Source organism: Oncorhynchus mykiss, chromosome 13 (assembly GCF_057628025.1).
Source record: "Oncorhynchus mykiss isolate SJ-2025 chromosome 13, ASM5762802v1, whole genome shotgun sequence".
Classification (NCBI taxonomy): domain Eukaryota; kingdom Metazoa; phylum Chordata; class Actinopteri; order Salmoniformes; family Salmonidae; genus Oncorhynchus; species Oncorhynchus mykiss.
Window position 1 is genome coordinate 20,412,339 of NC_143034.1, and position 18,181 is coordinate 20,430,519.

Sequence of the window (18,181 nt, forward strand, 5' to 3'; positions counted from 1 at the left end):
GCTGTTCCTGTTTTGGTAGTTTCTGTATTTTCAAAGGAAAGCCGGAATGTCATTTATGGGGTTGTTAAACATCTAGAGGGAGAGTAAACGTGAAGACGGCTGGAGAGAAAGACTGGCAGGGAAACAGAGAGGTTGTGGTTCAAGCCCTATAACATCCTACACCGTCTGAATTAGAAGAGGGAAAAATAGCATTTTAAATGGACTGTATGTTACCCCACAACAACACCAGCAGGGCCGCTTGAATGGAAAGTCAATGATTTCCAGAGTTTTGTTTGGCAAAGTGTGTTTGTGTTGTGCGCGTGTGTTTGTGTGCGCGCGTGTGTGTGTGTGCATGTGCGTATGATATGTGTGCGTCACTGTTTGTGTGCCTGCTTGCCTGTGTGCTGTGCGTGTGTGTATGCAGTTTGTAAATATGGTAGACATTACGGTGTGGGGGTGTGTGTGTGGGTGTTAACGCTGACTGCTGTAATAGGTGCACCAAATCCCTATTTGAATCTCGGCCTCAGAGCCAAACAAAACATTAATCCAACCTAACAAAGCCTGCTTAATACCTAGAGATTAACCTCAGGCTACGGTGTGTGTGTGTGTGGCTATTGCAAAAAAAGTGACCTTGTATAAAAACTGTAAACTGTAATACCTCCCTGGGTTGCATTTCTCAATTGTCTAGATTCCTCTCGATAGAACTCGAAATGGCTCATTTCTCTTTCTCCCTCTTTCTCTTTCTCCCTCTTTCTCTCTTTCCCTCTCTCTCTCTCTCTCTCTCTCTCTCTCTCCCATCTCTCTCCGTCCTTCCCTCTCCCATCTCTCCCATCTCTCTCTCCCCCATCTGTTCTCTCTCTCTCCCCCATCTCTCTCCCTCCTTCCCTCTCCCTCCTTCCCTCTCCCATCTCTCCCTCTCCCATCTCTCTCTCCCCCATCTGTCTCTCTCTCTCCCCCATCTGTCTCTCTCTCCCTCTAGGTGAATGCGGTCTCGTGTGCTGGCAGCGTAGACAACCTGATTGTGTTAGATGCTGAGAAGTATAAGTCTCGGACCCATGCAGTGGCCGATGCAGCGTCTGTCAACATGGGAAGCCCACACAAGTGGAAGGTGGGAGAGCTGGAGTTTGAATCTCTCATGAGGATGCTGGATAACCTGGTGAGTGGTTTACACTGACACACACACACACACACTCTCCTTTCCCTGCTACACACACACACCATCCCCCCTCCACACACACACACACACTGTAATCTACATTACTATATAATATCATTGCTGTGACAGTGACTCCTAGCTATGCCATATGTGCAGTTGGCACTAGCCACCAAGGTCATGGGAGGAAGCGGGGCTACCACCCACGCTACCCAGGCTATGAGTTGACCTGCTGGGCTGGCCCTGTCCCAGGTGCCCCCCTCCTGCCTCTGACCTCCAGGTTGTGTAACTAACAGGGAAATGGAATTCATGGACAGTGAGTTGGCATCCAACAGATAGTGTACAGTCCTGCCCTCATTTCCTCTGTCATTACTGTTTCTGGGTCATCAACTGGATCTATCACTCCATAAAGTACAGTACATCACTGGTCCAGTGCAGCTGTGCTGGGCCCTGTAGGCTTGGGACTGGGTCAGTGATCTATGGTCTGGGCCCTGTAGACTTGGGACTGGGTCAGTGATCTATGGTCTGGGCCCTGTAGACTTGGGACTGGGTCAGTGATCTATGGTCTGGGCCCTGTAGACTTGGGACTGGGTCAGTGATCTATGGTCTGGGCCCTGTAGACTTGGGACTGGGTCAGTGATCTATGGTCTGGGCCCTGTAGACTTGGGACTGGGTCAGTGATCTATGGTCTGGGCCCTGTAGACTTGGGACTGGGTCAGTGATCTATGGTCTGGGCCCTGTAGACTTGGGACTGGGTCAGTGATCTATGGTCTGGGCCCTGTAGACTTGGGACTGGGTCAGTGATCTATGGTCTGGTCCCTGTAGACTTGGGACTGGGTCAGTGATCTATGGTCTGGGCCCTGTAGACTTGGGACTGGGTCAGTGATCTATGGTCTGGGCCCTGTAGACTTGGGACTGGGTCAGTGATCTATGGTCTGGGCCCTGTAGACTTGGGACTGGGTCAGTGATATATGGTCTGGGCCCTGTAGACTTGGGACTGGGTCAGTGATCTATGGTCTGGGCCCTGTAGACTTGGGACTGGGTCAGTGATCTATGGTCTGGGCCCTGTAGACTTGGGACTGGGTCAGTGATCTATGGTCTGGGCCCTGTAGACTTGGGACTGGGTCAGTGATCTATGGTCTGGGCCCTGTAGACTTGGGACTGGGTCAGTGATCTATGGTCTGGTCCCTGTAGACTTGGGACTGGGTCAGTGATCTATGGTCTGGGCCCTGTAGACTTGGGACTGGGTCAGTGATCTATGGTCTGGGCCCTGTAGACTTGGGACTGGGTCAGTGATCTATGGTCTGGGCCCTGTAGACTTGGGACTGGGTCAGTGATCTATGGTCTGGGCCCTGTAGACTTGGGACTGGGTCAGTGATCTATGGTCTGGGCCCTGTAGACTTGGGGCTGGGTCAGTGATCTATGGTCTGGGCCCTGTAGACTTGGGACTGGGTCAGTGATCTATGGTCTGGACCCTGTAGACTTGGGACTGGGTCAGTGATCTATGGTCTGGACCCTGTAGACTTGGGACTGGGTCAGTGATCTATGGTCTGGGCCCTGTAGACTTGGGACTGGGTCAGTGATCTATGGTCTGGGCCCTGTAGACTTGGGACTGGGTCAGTGATCTATGGTCTGGGCCCTGTAGACTTGGGACTGGGTCAGTGATCTATGGTCTGGGCCCTGCTGGAACTCTGACTGGGAGGCTTCATAACAACACCAGATCCCTCAAGGATCAGACACTGCTGAGCTTACAGCAGAGACTCCTTCCCTTCTCTCTGTCTCTCTCCGTCTCCCTTTTCTCTCCCTTTTCTCTCTCTCTCTCTCCCTTCTCTCCCTTGTGTCCTCTTTCTTGCCTGTCTTTTTCACCTCTTTCCTCTCCTCCCTCTCTCTTGTGTCCCCAAGTCTCTCTTCTCTAACTGTTACTTGTCTACTCTCTTCTCACCTCTGTCCTCTGTATTCTCACCTCTGTATTCTGTCCTCTGTATTCTCACCTCTGTCCTGTCTTATTTCCTCTCCTCCCTCTCTCTTGTCTCCCCAAGTCTCTCTTCTCTAACTGTTTGTCTACTCTCTTCTCACCTCTGTCCTCTGTATTCTGTCCTCTGTCTTCTCACCTCTGTCCTCTGTCTTCTGTCCTCTGTCTTCTGTCCTCTGTCCTCTGTCTTCTCACCTCTGTCCTCTGTCTTCTCACCTCTGTCCTCTCACCTCTGTCCTCTGTATTCTGTCCTCTGTCTTCTCACCTCTGTCCTCTGTCTTCTCACCTCTGTCCTCTGTCCTCTCACCTCTGTCCTCTGTATTCTGTCCTCTGTCTTCTCACCTCTGTCCTCTCACCTCTGTCCTCTGTATTCTGTCCTCTGTATTCTCACCTCTGTCCTGTCTTATTTCCTCTCCTCCCTCTCTCTTGTCTCCCCAAGTCTCTCTTCTCTAACTGTTTGTCTACTCTCTTCTCACCTCTGTCCTCTGTATTCTGTCCTCTGTCTTCTCACCTCTGTCCTCTGTCTTCTCACCTCTGTCCTCTCACCTCTGTCCTCTGTATTCTGTCCTCTGTATTCTCACCTCTGTCCTCTGTCCTCTGTATTCTGTCCTCTGTATTCTCACCTCTGTCCTCTGTATTCTGTCCTCTGTATTCTCACCTCTGTCCTCTGTCTTCTCACCTCTGTATTCTGTCCTCTGTATTCTCACCTCTGTCCTCTGCCTTCTCACCTCTGTATTCTGTCCTCTGTATTCTCACCTCTGTCCTGTCTTCTTTCCTCTCCTCCCTCTCTCTTGTCTCCCCAAGTCTCTCTTCTCTGTTTGTCTACTCTCTTCTCACCTCTGTCCTCTCTTCTCACCTCTGTCCTCAATGTATCTGGAGAGTCATTACTCAACGGTCTGTGTAGCTGTCCAAAGGGGACCGCTCCTATTACACAGTCTTGTCTCACACCTCGTAAAAATACTATTTATTACAGTACAGAATATACCAGAATAACACGTTTCACAACACCACAGTAGATACCTCTGATATGGAGAGGAAGCTGCATGCCAAGAACCTCATCTGATTCTGATTCTGTGTTTCCCGAGTCAAGTTGAAAGGTTGAGTCTGGTCTCTGAACACCTGGTTAAAGTCTATATGTGATTGACACTGACAGGATAGTCTGGTATCGATGAAAAGGAGGGAGGACGAGAGATATAGAAAGAGAGAGGGATGAGAAAGAGAAGTCAGATAGAGAAGAGGAGCGCTATACAGGGTGAGAGAGAGAGCGAGGGACAGAGAGGAGAAAGACGGATAAGAGAGAGGGGGAGAAAGAGACAGGAAGTATCTGAACACACTCCATTGTCCATGGATGCCAGGAACCCCTCCGGCTGCACATCATCCTTTTTCCATTCTCCCACAGCTAGGAATCATGGGATAGTGGCCGGAGACTGTCCCCCCTCCCCCCCTCTCTCTCTCTCGCGCTCTCTCTCTTTCCGTTTTCCTTAGTGACAGAGGCGGTAGTTTTGAGTCCAGAGCTCTGTCCAAATAATAAGGGTGGGACAGAGACACAAACTACATTCCTATGTAGTGAGGATTCTACAGAGAGGACTTGCACTATTGAAATGAACTCTAGATGAATGGGGAGATCAAAAGCTTGACAACATTTTGTTCCACTACCAAAGAGTCTTCTTTCCTACCACTTTTCCCTCGTCTTCCTCTCTAGGGACTTAGAAACTTTGTGGAAAATAATAACTATACAAATGGAATCTGATTTGTAGATGGACATTTCTGTCGTTGGTTTGTTTGGCCATACAGGGCTGCCGAACTAAACACACTATGTACATGAGATCTAGTCGATTGATTGATTTCTGTATCCTTTTCCCCACAGGGCTACCGGACTGGCTATGCTTACCGCCACCCCATCGTTCGGGAGAAGCCTCGGCACAAGTCCGACGTGGAGATCCCGGCCACGGTGACGGCGTTCATGTTCGAGGAGGAGGAGGGCGCCGCGCGGCTGCCGTTTAAGTTCCTCCAGCAGAGACAGGCCAGGGAGAAGACACGCTGGCTCAACAGCCCCAACAGTTATATGAAGGTTAACGTGGCGGCCGTGGACGAACGCACCAGGACCATGGTCAGTACTCATCTATAGGGAGGGTTAACACTCTATATAAACACACCAGGACCATGGTCAGTACTCATACTGTAGGGAGGGTTAACACTCTATATAAACATACCAGGACCATGGTCAGTACTCATACTGTAGGGAGGGTTAACACTCTATATAAACACACCAGAACCATGGTCAGTACTCATACTATAGGGAGGGTTAACACTCTATATAAACATACCAGGACCATGGTCAGTACTCATACTGTAGGGAGGGTTAACACTCTATATAAACACACCAGGACCATGGTCAGTACTCATACTGTAGGGAGGGTTAACACTCTATATAAACACACCAGGACCATGGTCAGTACTCATCTATAGGGAGGGTTAACACTCTATATAAACACACCAGGACCATGGTAAGTACTCATACTGTAGGGAGGGTTAACACTCTATATAAACATACCAGAACCATGGTCAGTACTCATACTGTAGGGAGGGTTAACACTCTATATAAACACACCAGGACCATGGTCAGTACTCATACTGTAGGGAGGGTTAACACTCTATATAAACACACCAGGACCATGGTCAGTACTCATACTGTAGGGAGGGTTAACACACTATATAAACACACCAGGACCATGGTCAGTACTCATACTGTAGGGAGGGTTAACACACTATATAAACACACCAGGACCATGGTCAGTACTCATACTGTAGGGAGGGTTAACACTCTATATAAACACACCAGGACCATGGTCAGTACTCATACTGTAGGGAGGGTTAACACACTATATAAACACACCAGGACCATGGTCAGTACTCATACTGTAGGGAGGGTTAACACTCTATATAAACACACCAGGACCATGGTCAGTACTCATACTGTAGGGAGGGTTAACACACTATATAAACACACCAGGACCATGGTCAGTACTCATACTGTAGGGAGGGTTAACACACTATATAAACACACCAGGACCATGGTCAGTACTCATACTGTAGGGAGGGTTAACACACTATATAAACACACCAGGACCATGGTCAGTATCATACTGTAGGGAGGGTTAACACTCTATATAAACACACCAGGACCATGGTCAGTACTCATCTATAGGGAGGGTTAACACTCTATATAAACACACCAGGATCATGGTCAGTACTCATACTGTAGGGAGGGTTAACACTCTATATAAACACACCAGGACCATGGTCAGTACTCATACTGTAGGGAGGGTTAACACTCGATATAAACACACCAGGACCATGGTCAGTACTCATACTGTAGGGAGGGTTAACACTCTATATAAACATACCAGGACCATGGTCAGTACTCATACTGTAGGGAGGGTTAACACTCGATATAAACACACCAGGACCATGGTCAGTACTCATACTGTAGGGAGGGTTAACACTCTATATAAACATACCAGGACCATGGTCAGTACTCATACTGTAGGGAGGGTTAACACTCTATATAAACATACCAGGACCATGGTCAGTACTCATACTGTAGGGAGGGTTAACACTCTATATAAACATACCAGGACCATGGTCAGTACTCATACTGTAGAGAGGGTTAACACTTGATATAAACACACCAGGACCATGGTCAGTACTCATACTGTAGGGAGGGTTAACACTATATAAACATACCAGGACCATGGTCAGTACTCATACTGTAGGGAGGGTTAACACACTATATAAACATACCAGGACCATGGTCAGTACTCATACTGTAGGGAGGGTTAACACTATATAAACATACCAGGACCATGGTCAGTACTCATACTGTAGGGAGGGTTAACACACTATATAAACATACCAGGACCATGGTCAGTACTCATACTGTAGGGAGGGTTAACACTATATAAACATACCAGGACCATGGTCAGTACTCATACTGTAGGGAGGGTTAACACTATATAAACATACCAGGACCATGGTCAGTACTCATACTGTAGGGAGGGTTAACACTCTATATAAACACACCAGGACCATGGTCAGTACTCATCTATAGGGAGGGTTAACACTCTATATAAACACACCAGGACCATGGTCAGTACTCATACTGTAGGGAGGGTTAACACTCTATAAACATACCAGGACCATGGTCAGTACTCATACTGTAGGGAGGGTTAACACTATATAAACATACCAGGACCATGGTCAGTACTCATACTGTACACAGACACACATATGGTCAGTGTTGATGAAACAGAGCTCCCTGTTCATGTCTACACATTGTGTTGTGCAGGTCTTAGTCCTGACTAGCTCAGTTGCTAGTCTAGAGCCAATCTGACATTCTCTGAGACACATTCTGGTGAAACCTTATATTAGACTTCCCTCTCCTGGTATGTTAGAGAATTACATCTTTGTGATATTACCACATATAATGAATGACTCAAAGGAATACCAGCAAGTTCACCTTGGCTACGTTTACACAGGCAGACCAATTTTTCCACTAATCAGTCTTTTGATGAATCACTTTCGATCTTTTCACATCACATCTTTTTCAGAGCTGCTCTGATTGGTCAAAAGCAATTTATGAAAAAAATATCAGAATTGGGCAGCTTTTCCCTCCAGCTGGACTAGACAGATTGCTCTATGTCTGATCGGTCTATGTCTGATCGGTCTGTGTCTGCTATGTCTGATCAGTCTGTGTCTGATCGGTCTGTGTCTGATTGGTCTGTGTCTGATTGGTCTGTGTCTGATTGGTCTGCGTCTGATTGGTCTGCGTCTGATTGGTCTGCGTCTGATTGGTCTGCGTCTGATTGGTCTGCGTCTGATTGGTCTGCGTCTGATTGGTCTGTGTATTTGTATTTTCTGTTCTCTACAGTGGATGAAGTCTGATTGGTCTGTGTCTGATTGGTCTGTGTATTTGTATTTTCTGTTCTCTACAGTGGATGAAGTCTGATTGGTCTGTGTCTGATTGGTCTGTGTATTTGTATTTTCTGTTCTCTACAGTGGATGAAGTCTGATTGGTCTATGTATTTGTATTTTCTGTTCTCTACAGTGGATGAAGTCTGATCGGTCTATGTCTTTGTATTTTCTGTTTTCTACAGTGGATGAAGTCTGATTGGTCTGTGTCTGATTGGTCTATGTCTTTGTATTTTCTGTTCTCTACAGTGGATGAAGTCTGATTGGTCTGTGTCTGATTGGTCTATGTCTTTGTATTTTCTGTTCTCTACAGTGGATGAAGTCTGATTGGTCTGTGTCTGATTGGTCTGTTTTTGTATTTTCTGTTCTCTACAGTGGATGAAGTCTGATTGGTCTGTGTCTGATTGGTCTATGTTTTTGTATTTTCTGTTCTCTACAGTGGATGAAGTCTGATTGGTCTATGTTTTTGTATTTTCTGTTCTCTACAGTGGATGAAGTCTGATCGGTCTATGTTTTTGTATTTTCTGTTCTCTACAGTGGATGAAGTCTGATCGGTCTATGTTTTTGTATTTTCTGTTCTCTACAGTGGATGAAGTCTGATTGGTCTATGTTTTTATATTTTCTGTTCTCTACAGTGGATGAAGTCTGATTGGTCTATGTTTTTGTATTTTCTGTTCTCTACAGTGGATGAAGTCTGATTGGTCTGTGTCTGATTGGTCTGTGTCTGATTGGTCTATGTATTTGTATTTTCTGTTCTCTACAGTGGATGAAGTCTGATTGGTCTATGTTTTTGTATTTTCTGTTCTCTACAGTGGATGAAGTCTGATTGGTCTATGTCTTTGTATTTTCTGTTCTCTACAGTGGATGAAGTCTGATTGGTCTGTGTCTGATTGGTCTATGTTTTTGTATTTTCTGTTCTCTACAGTGGATGAAGTCTGATTGGTCTGTGTCTGATTGGTCTATGTATTTGTATTTTCTGTTCTCTACAGTGGATGAAGTCTGATTGGTCTATGTATTTGTATTTTCTGTTCTCTACAGTGGATGAAGTCTGATTGGTCTATGTTTTTGTATTTTCTGTTTTCTACAGTGGATGAAGTCTGATTGGTCTGTGTCTGATTGGTCTGTGTATTTGTATTTTCTGTTCTCTACAGTGGATGAAGTCTGATTGGTCTATGTATTTGTATTTTCTGTTCTCTACAGTGGATGAAGTCTGATTGGTCTATGTCTTTGTATTTTGTGTTCTCTACAGTGGATGAAGTCTGATTGGTCTGTGTCTGATTGGTCTGTTTTTGTATTTTCTGTTCTCTACAGTGGATGAAGTCTGATTGGACTGTGTCTGATTGGTCTGTTTTTGTATTTTCTGTTCTCTACAGTGGATGAAGTCTGATTGGTCTGTGTCTGATTGGTCTGTGTCTGATTGGTCTGTTTTTGTATTTTCTGTTCTCTACAGTGGATGAAGTCTGATTGGACTGTGTCTGATCGGTCTGTGTCTGATATGGACTGTGTCTGATATGGACTGTGTCTGATATGGACTGTGTCTGATATGGACTGTGTCTGATATGGACTGTGTCTGATATGGACTGTGTCTGATTGGTCTATGTCTGATATGGACTGTGTCTGATTGGTCTATGTCTTTGTATTTTCTGTTCTCTACAGTGGATGAAGTCTGATTGGACTGTGTCTGATTGGTCTGTTTTTGTATTTTCTGTTCTCTACAGTGGATGAAGTCTGATTGGTCTGTGTCTGATTGGTCTGTGTCTGATTGGTCTGTTTTTGTATTTTCTGTTCTCTACAGTGGATGAAGTCTGATTGGACTGTGTCTGATCGGTCTGTGTCTGATATGGACTGTGTCTGATATGGACTGTGTCTGATATGGACTGTGTCTGATATGGACTGTGTCTGATATGGACTGTGTCTGATATGGACTGTGTCTGATATGGACTGTGTCTGATTGGTCTATGTCTGATATGGACTGTGTCTGATTGGTCTATGTCTTTGTATTTTCTGTTCTCTACAGTGGATGAAGTCAGAGGAAGGTGGCAACAGCAGCGGCACTCCAATCCGGATCGAGGACCCCAATCAGTTTGTCCCTATGAACACCAACCCTAGCGAGGTGCTGGAGAGGAGAAACCGAGTAAGTCACAGATCTAGGATCAGCTACCCTCCATGCATCTTAACCATAAACATCAGTAGGAGAAAGGCAAAACTGACCCTGGAGCACTAAGGCCAACTTCAACTTAACTCCTCTCTGTCAGCTCCTTCTCTGCCTTCCACCGCCCTATCAGAACCACAATCCTTACCATGCACTTCCTGGTTGTGTAAGGGATGTCACTGTTATGTCCTATCACAGATCAGAGAGCAGAACAGATTCGACATGATGACGTCCGGACCTCGCTCTCACCACCTGGCAGGCATCCCATTGGACGAACCTCGAATGGTGAGCGGCAACTCTGTGTGACAAACCAATATATCTGTTGCCACTTGGCCTGAAGTCCTGTTGGTGAAACATCCATAACAGTGTCATAAACAACAACTAGAGTATTTCAATATTTATTTCAATATATAACAGTCTTGAATTATAGGCTATATAAGGCAGTCTGTAAACTGTGAGCATCCTTCAGGATTTTGCTAAGTAAACCATATCATCCAGGCTAGACAGACTTAGCTATTTGTTATTGCGTTTGCCAACCTTGACCAGTAGGTGGGGCTAATTACATGTATTGTTTAGAAGCAGAAATACACATCTCCATGGCTCTGGGATTCTGTAATGACATCCTCCTTCAAAGTGCCAACTTTGGTGAATAACTTCATCCTTTTGGATCTTCTTGGCAGCATTTTGGTGATTGGTATCATCTTATAGCAAGGGAATAACACAATCCAGGTCTCTCTGCCTGTTATCAGAGTTGAGATGAAACGAGATTTGATCACTTGTGAAATATTGTTTCCCTACATGGTGTATGTCATGTGTTGAAGGATCAGCCGGTCCGTGTGAAGGTAATGTCTCTACAGGCTGAATACTACAGTGTGCAGTGTCAGTGCATTTCTGTTTCACCTGTTTGTCCTTTCAGTTGTTGTCCTGTTAGGTCACATCATCACTGTCTGTGTGTTTCTGGAGGTGGGAGTGAAGTGGAGTGTTTACGCATGATAGTGCACTCCACCAATGAATGACCTACTTCCTTATGTCACCAAATGTGTGTTGTGCATGTTCTGATGTGGTTGTGCCAGAACAGCATTCATATTTGACAGTGTCCCTTAATCATTGTTTTTCCCTGTTGTTGGTAAGTCATTTGAAAGTATTGGAGTGTGTTTGTGTGATATGCCCATTTCTATTGAATGGTGTGTTAGTGTGTGTTGTGTTTTACGATGAACTGGCATTAGTGTACTCACTCTTGTCCTCATCTGGGAATGGATCTGTCCATGGGGAGTCTTATGTTAACTCCTGTCTCTCTCTCTCTCCTCTCTCCCTCGTCTCTCTCTCTCTCTCTCTCTCTCTCTCTGTCTCTGTCTCTCTCCTCTATCTGTCTCTCTCTCTCTCTGTCTCTGTCTCTCTCTCCTCTCTCTTTCTTCTCTCCCTCTCTCTCCCTCCTCTCTCTTCTCTCTCTTCTCTCTCTCCACTCTCTCTTCTCTCTCTCCACTCTCTCTTCTCTCTCTCCACTCTCTCTTCTCTCTCTCTCCACTCTCTCTTCTCTCTCTCTCCACTCTCTCTCTTCTCTCTCTCTCCACTCTCTCTCTCCACTCTCTCCCTCCATTCTCTCTCTTCTCTCCCTCTATTCTCTCTCTTCTCTCCCTCCATACTCTCTCTCCTCTCCCTGCATAATCTCTCTCTTCTCTCCCTCCATTCTCTCTCTCCAGCCCTATGTGGCATCAGAGGATGACCAGATGGTTCCTCTACCTCCTAACCCCTTCAGTCAGCTGTCTGAGAAAGAGATGGACGAATACACGATGAACGTAGAGAAGAGACAGCTGGGGCTGAGTGGTAAGAGAGAGTCACACAGAGAAGTCACACCCATACAGAACCACAGAGAAACACACACACACCCATACAGAACCACAGAGAAACACACACACACACCCCTACAGAACCACAGAAAAACACACACCCATACAGAACCACAGAGAAACACACACCCATACAGAACCACAGAAAAACACACACCCATACAGAACCACAGAGAAACACACACACACATACAGAACCACAGAGAAATACACACCCATACAGAACCACAGAAAAACACACACCCATACAGAACCACAGAGAAACACACACACACATACAGAACCACAGAGAAATACACACCAGCCATCTATCCTACCATGTTATACACAAGTCAAATGAGTAGTATTCCACTCCAGTAAAAACTGCTACTACTTTCATAGACAGTCCGATGACAAGGAATTGTCAATGGCTTGGAGCCCCATTTCAGCCAATCAGATTGCAGATGTCTCCGAACCCGTTTTATAAGCCACAACACCATTTGTAGTGAGAGTTGTTCCTGATCTTGCAGTCAAGATGGTAAAACCCCTGCCTGTAGTAACGTGTGTGTGCAACAGGGAACCATCCCTACATCCTATGACTAAGGCGGCCAACAGAACAGACAGACTGGCCCACAGCAGGTTTTCACACCCACTGTATGAGTGGGCCCGGTTGCCATGACACCATCCACCCCCCTATCCCCACCTACTCTACACCAGTCCAATCTGGATTCCATATTATGCTCCTTATAGAATGTTCTTATGCTCCTTCTAGAATGTTCCTCTGCATGTCTGTGCTCACAGTAATACTGTGTGCTGTTATGTATACTATGATGTTGTGTATAGAATGACTGTCTGTCTGTAATGTTACTGCTAGAACTCCACTGTGATAATGAATGGGGTTTTTGGAATGTCACTGTATCGATGTGTACTTATAAACTAATAGTATCAGATGAATGACCTGGTGGTTAGATGAACCACGTTAACCCCTTAGATTCCTCACTGTATGTACTGGAAGTACTGTACGAACACTACGTTCCATGTACCCTAACGTAGCCTGGTCCCAGATCTGTTTGTGCTGTCTTGCCTCTAACATGTGTGTCAACACTAATCTCTCACCCCCCAAACCCTCACTTCCCTCTCTCACCCCCTCCCCCCCCAAACCCTACTCCTACCAACCCACTCCCTCACCCTTACCCCTCAACCCAAACTCTCTCCCCCTCCTTACCCCCTGACCCCTTACTCCCACCCCTTCAACCCTCATCCCAAACCCTCTCCCCCTCCTCACCCCCTGACCCCTTACTCCCACCCCTTCAACCCTCATCCCAAACCCTCTCCCCCTCCTCACCCCCTGACCCCTTACTCCCACCCCTTCAACCCTCATCCCAAATCCTCTCCCCCTCCTCACCCCCTGACCCCTTACTCCCACCCCTTCAACCCTCATCCCAAACCCTCACCCACTCCTGCAGATGACGAGCACGACCTAACCTCCAACGACGCTTCCACTCTCTCTCAGTCTCTGTCCCAAACTCAGTCCCCGCAAATAACTCCAGCTAAAGAAGGTATCACACAGAGAGAGAGAACATTGTGAAATGTGTTTGTTTGTGTGCGTTTCAACAGAACAGGCTTTACTAAGGTTGTGCTGTGTTTTATTATGTCAAAAACACATTCTACATTCCTTTGGTTCCACTTTTACCTCAAATGTTATAATAGATAATAGATATAATAACAAAGTCATATGGAAACCTACTACATTGCTATTGGGAAATCAACTTTACGATGTTTAATCAGTACCAATTCTATAGTGTCTTACTTCCTCTTAATCATTAACAATGACTCAGTTTTACTTCCTGTAGTAACTACTTCCTGTCCCTTTGAACAACAAACACCAACACCACGTAACTACAGAACACTAGAGTTGCCATCAACACAGCTCCCCACAGTAAACTGCTCCGTGTGTGTGTGTGTGTGTGCGTGCGACACAATTCGTGACACCGTTTTTGACTTAAGTCAACCAGTTCTTCTCCTGTGGGGGCCAAGTCGGGTCGATTGTTGCTCAACAGCCTCTTATGATGTCACACGTTGGTTCATTGTAGTACATTGAAATGCTCTTGTAATAGAACAGTGGCACAGTGCTTGTAAAGAACCCTCTTCGTGTGGTAACTGGGTCCCCGTACAGTACATAGTCACGGTCACATTAACATTGGCTGTGAAATGCACTTTATTGAAAAAGGTGATGTGTTGATTAGTTAATAGATACCAGCTGTAACAGATTTCAGATAGGGTAGGTGACATCAGGTGACACCCTCTCCTAGGTTGCTCTTGGTTCATGGTAAATGTAGCACCTAGGGTTGCAATTTCCCCATAATTCCCAGGTTTTCCAGAAATCCCGGTTGGAGGATTCCCAGATTCCCTGGTTATTTCTTCCTGATTCCAGTGTCTTCCAACCAGGATTTCTGGAAAACCTGGGAATTTGGAAAAGTTATCCATAGTAGCACCTGAACATATTTTGTGGTCAAACAACATAGGATACAGGTCTGTAGCAGACACAGAATCAGGTTTATTGTTGTGGGGTTGGTGGTGGTCTACCCTGTCTGACCTCTGACCCCTCTCCCCTGCTCTTTCCAGAGAACCACACGATGCAGAACGGCAAGGATGGCGGCGACCATGAGGTGAACGACGAGCTGAGCAAAAGGGTCAGTCAGCTGACCACCAGCGTGGAGAGCATTGAGGTCAAGGTCCGCACCGGCGAGAAGATCGAAGACTCCGCCCTCTCCCCCGAGAGCTCGCCCTCCAAGTCCCCCAACAAGAAGAAGAAGAAGTTCCGCACTCCCTCCTTCCTCAAGAAGAACAAAAAAAAAGAGAAAATGGAGGCCTAGAGAAAGAGAGATGGAGGGAGTGATATTAAAGCCTATATACAGTTTAAGAAGAAAGAGGGGACCCCTCTTATTTTATTTTTTTGTCTGTTTTTATTTTAGTTTTGTTTTTGTCAGTGTCCTCTTTTGTCATTTTTTTTAAAAGATTTTATTTTGATTTTATTTTCTAACAAACTGTTCTTTTAAGTTAACATTTTTTAGACTTGTGCGAAAAGTGATGAATTGAGTTGAGGATTCTCTTCCTAGAAGTGAAGGCTCATTGATTTGGGAAGGCGAGGACTAAAATGATAAAGCTGCAACGACTGACTCCTCCCCCATGTTCAATATTTACTGCCATTGGCTGATTATGTTATTTCTTCTCTGCCATTGGCTAATTGTTGATTATGGAATTAGAATCAGCCAATCGTATTCCTTGCTTCATAATCTCCAGCCGACACTGGCGGATCTAGATATGCATCAGTGGTATTATTAAACTGCACAATATGGCGACTAGCTAGCGTACGGAAACGCTTTCCGCCCTTATGGTAACCATAACAACCACCATGTTCTTTTCACTTAGATTTTCTCCTCATATGAGGTCTGCTTCTTCAATCCATAGAGGACTGAAATCAGAGAGGCCACAGAGAAATAGTCAGACTGGAAAAATGGTTTTGAGATGGTTTTAAATTTACAGCTTTTCTTTCTTTCACTCTTGCTTCTTGTTTTCGCTTTCTCTCTCTGCCTCTCGCTTCGTTTTTCTCTTTCATCCCTCTTTTTATTGCTCCTCTTCCTCCTCCTCTCTCACCTTCTGTTAAAAGTGAATCTGTCTTTACATTACCGAGCTCTCTTCTAGTCGACCTCCGACCTTCATCTGTTGTTCACCACTGATTCACTATAAACTTACCATTTTTTTTATTGTCCTCTCCTCTTAATAATTTCATTTTTATTTTGCCAAACTAAAAGGAATAAAAAAACAATCACGTTTTAGTGAAGAATCATCATTTATATACTTTTTAATCTCATTTAGATCATAAAAACATGTCATCTCATTGAATAATATTACATTGTAGTGTTTTTATCGAACACAGTTTGGTAGTAGTCATCTCACTCAGTTTTGTGCTCATTTCTATACTTTTACAGAGAAATACAAGATGTTACGCATGTTTTTGCAAGAATCTGAATTTATATGGCTGACTACGTTGCTCTAGTGTTGCCTGCAGGTTTCTCTCAAATGATATTCTTGTTCAGATTACAAAAAGTACTCTATAACTGAGATATATGGAAACTGGATATGTTGGGTATAGATTCTTAACTATATATTTAGTATTTTATTGTGCTGCACTTTTACTGTGGACGGACTATAACACAATGTAGTTGCAGGTGGTTTCTACTATGAAGGAGATTCTAGAAGCAGAAGAACCAATAGAATCTATAGAAGCAAGAAAGTAGATGGCAGGAGCAGAGTACGGAGGATCCACTTTAGGTTGTGGAAAGTGAGTTGTTTCCGAAGAAAAAGATCTAGATTTGTGTCACGCTTGAAAAAAATAATATTTCTCAGTTAAAAAACAACAAAATAAATAAAACAGGTCCCAAAATACAAAAAGTATCTTCAGTTATAAAATGTAAAACATCATGGGCCTTGAGCGTGGAACTGGCGCCGTTGTTGCTATGGGGTGTATTTTGTGTGTGACTTTTTTTTTTTAAGCCTTATACTATATTTTTCTCCTATATTTTAAATCATGAGACAAGGGTTGAGAATCTTATCCTGCCCGCACCCGGGCGTCAAATTTAGCAGGAGTGCTCCCCGGATTGTCATTAGGCCTCTTATAAGTCACCCCTATGTCATGCCTATGACTGCTCATAAGACCACTTTGACAGCTCGTAGTTGTTTGCGTAGCCTCTTTAGCCTTTCTCTTTAGTTTCTCTTTTTATTTGCATCTCAACAGCGCCTTTCACGACGTTGTCGGTTGTGGAAACTGGAACTCGTGTTATTTCTCTAGAAGATATAAGTCATGGACGGGTGATGACTAAGTGGCATATAGACACAGAGGAACACAGTTAATATAGAGATGTACCAATATCCCAGCTAGCAATGTGAACTATTGGATTTGGAACATTGAGAGAGGGAGGGAAGGAGAGTGGGATGGGGTGAGAGAAGGAGAGAGGGATGAAAGGAGGGAAGGAGAGTGGGATGGGGCGAGAGAAGGAGAGAGGGGTGAAAGGAGGGAAGGAGAGTGGGATGGGGCGAGAGAAGGAGGGAGGGAGGGAAGGAGAGGGATAGGGCGAGAGAAGGAGGGAGGAAGGGAAGGAGAGTGGGATGGGGCGAGAGAAGGACAGGGATGAAATGAGGGAAGGAGAGAGGCACATCTTTAGCTGTGTAAATAGCCCTATCATCTGTCTCACAGCAGAGTTGAGCTTTTTGGTCTCACAGTTACATGAACAGCTGGAAAAAGGGGTTGAGGTGCGTGAGTTTTAGAAAATGTAAAAGTGTATGTGTGGGGTGGGGTTTTAGGGAGAACTATGACATCAACACACCACATTTTTAGAATTACTCACAATTGTACCCATTTTTTCATACCATTTCTCCTTTTTGACACAGTTCTTATTTTTCATCTTTCCATTTGTATCAGACAGGTTCAGTCTTTTTCGTTTCCCAAGTACTAGGTTTCTCCTTCCTTATTAACCATTTACAGTACGAGCGCCGCTCTCAGATGGATTGAATTTGCATTTGTTTACTTTTCTCTCCCATCTACCGACCGTTTGCACCTTTGTTTTACTAACTAATGCCTCTGTCCACCATTTTGTTTCTGTTGATAAAAAAAAGAAAGGATCGCTTTAGCATGCAAGTAATGAGCCAAGCCCGACCTGTGACCTGTGAACAAAGATCCTATTAGAAATGGTTCTTCTATAATGGAGTTGCTTTCAGATGTGTTGCTAATCAGTGTGAATTCACAAAATAAAACTGTATTTTAAGAAACGGAAGCTTTATTTTTCATTTCCATGTCTTGTTAAACTGATTGAAGTGGCGGACTCCTTTTATGGAGTCATTTTAGTGGCAGAAGAAATTTAATTCTGATTCAATTTATTTTAGCGCAATCATCACCCCGTCATCACCTACAATCCTCGTTCATGAACACTCGTATCATTCTTCCAACTGTCTGTCTTTATGTTGAACATAATCCATCCACAATCATTTTAAGTTGAACTCGTAAACGAAAAGATCCAGTGTGCACATGGGGGGACGCAATCAAATATATTGTACGGTTTCTGAACGTT

The 18,181-nt window shown here is 44.8% G+C and overlaps 1 protein-coding gene across 19 annotated transcripts in view; it reads left to right on the top strand.

Annotated features, from left to right (window-relative positions):
- Window positions 1-17,882, top strand: part of LOC118938206 (gamma-adducin) — a 158,424-nt gene extending 140,542 nt beyond the window's left edge. For 6 of the 19 annotated variants that reach the window (XM_090195617.1, XM_090195615.1, XM_090195618.1 and 3 more), the window contains 8 exons: window positions 959-1,135; window positions 4,972-5,214; window positions 10,093-10,209; window positions 10,426-10,512; window positions 11,049-11,069; window positions 11,928-12,051; window positions 13,520-13,612; window positions 14,679-17,882. In XM_090195617.1, the coding sequence (XP_090051743.1) occupies window positions 959-1,135; window positions 4,972-5,214; window positions 10,093-10,209; window positions 10,426-10,512; window positions 11,049-11,069; window positions 11,928-12,051; window positions 13,520-13,612; window positions 14,679-14,929 (1,113 nt within the window). In that variant the 3' untranslated portion in view covers window positions 14,930-17,882. The remainder of the gene's footprint in view (window positions 1-958; window positions 1,136-4,971; window positions 5,215-10,092; window positions 10,210-10,425; window positions 10,513-11,048; window positions 11,070-11,927; window positions 12,052-13,519; window positions 13,613-14,678) is intronic. The other 13 variants (XM_090195624.1, XM_090195619.1, XM_090195623.1 and 10 more) reach the window with 3 other exon arrangements.
- Window positions 17,883-18,181: the final 299 nt, after the last annotated feature.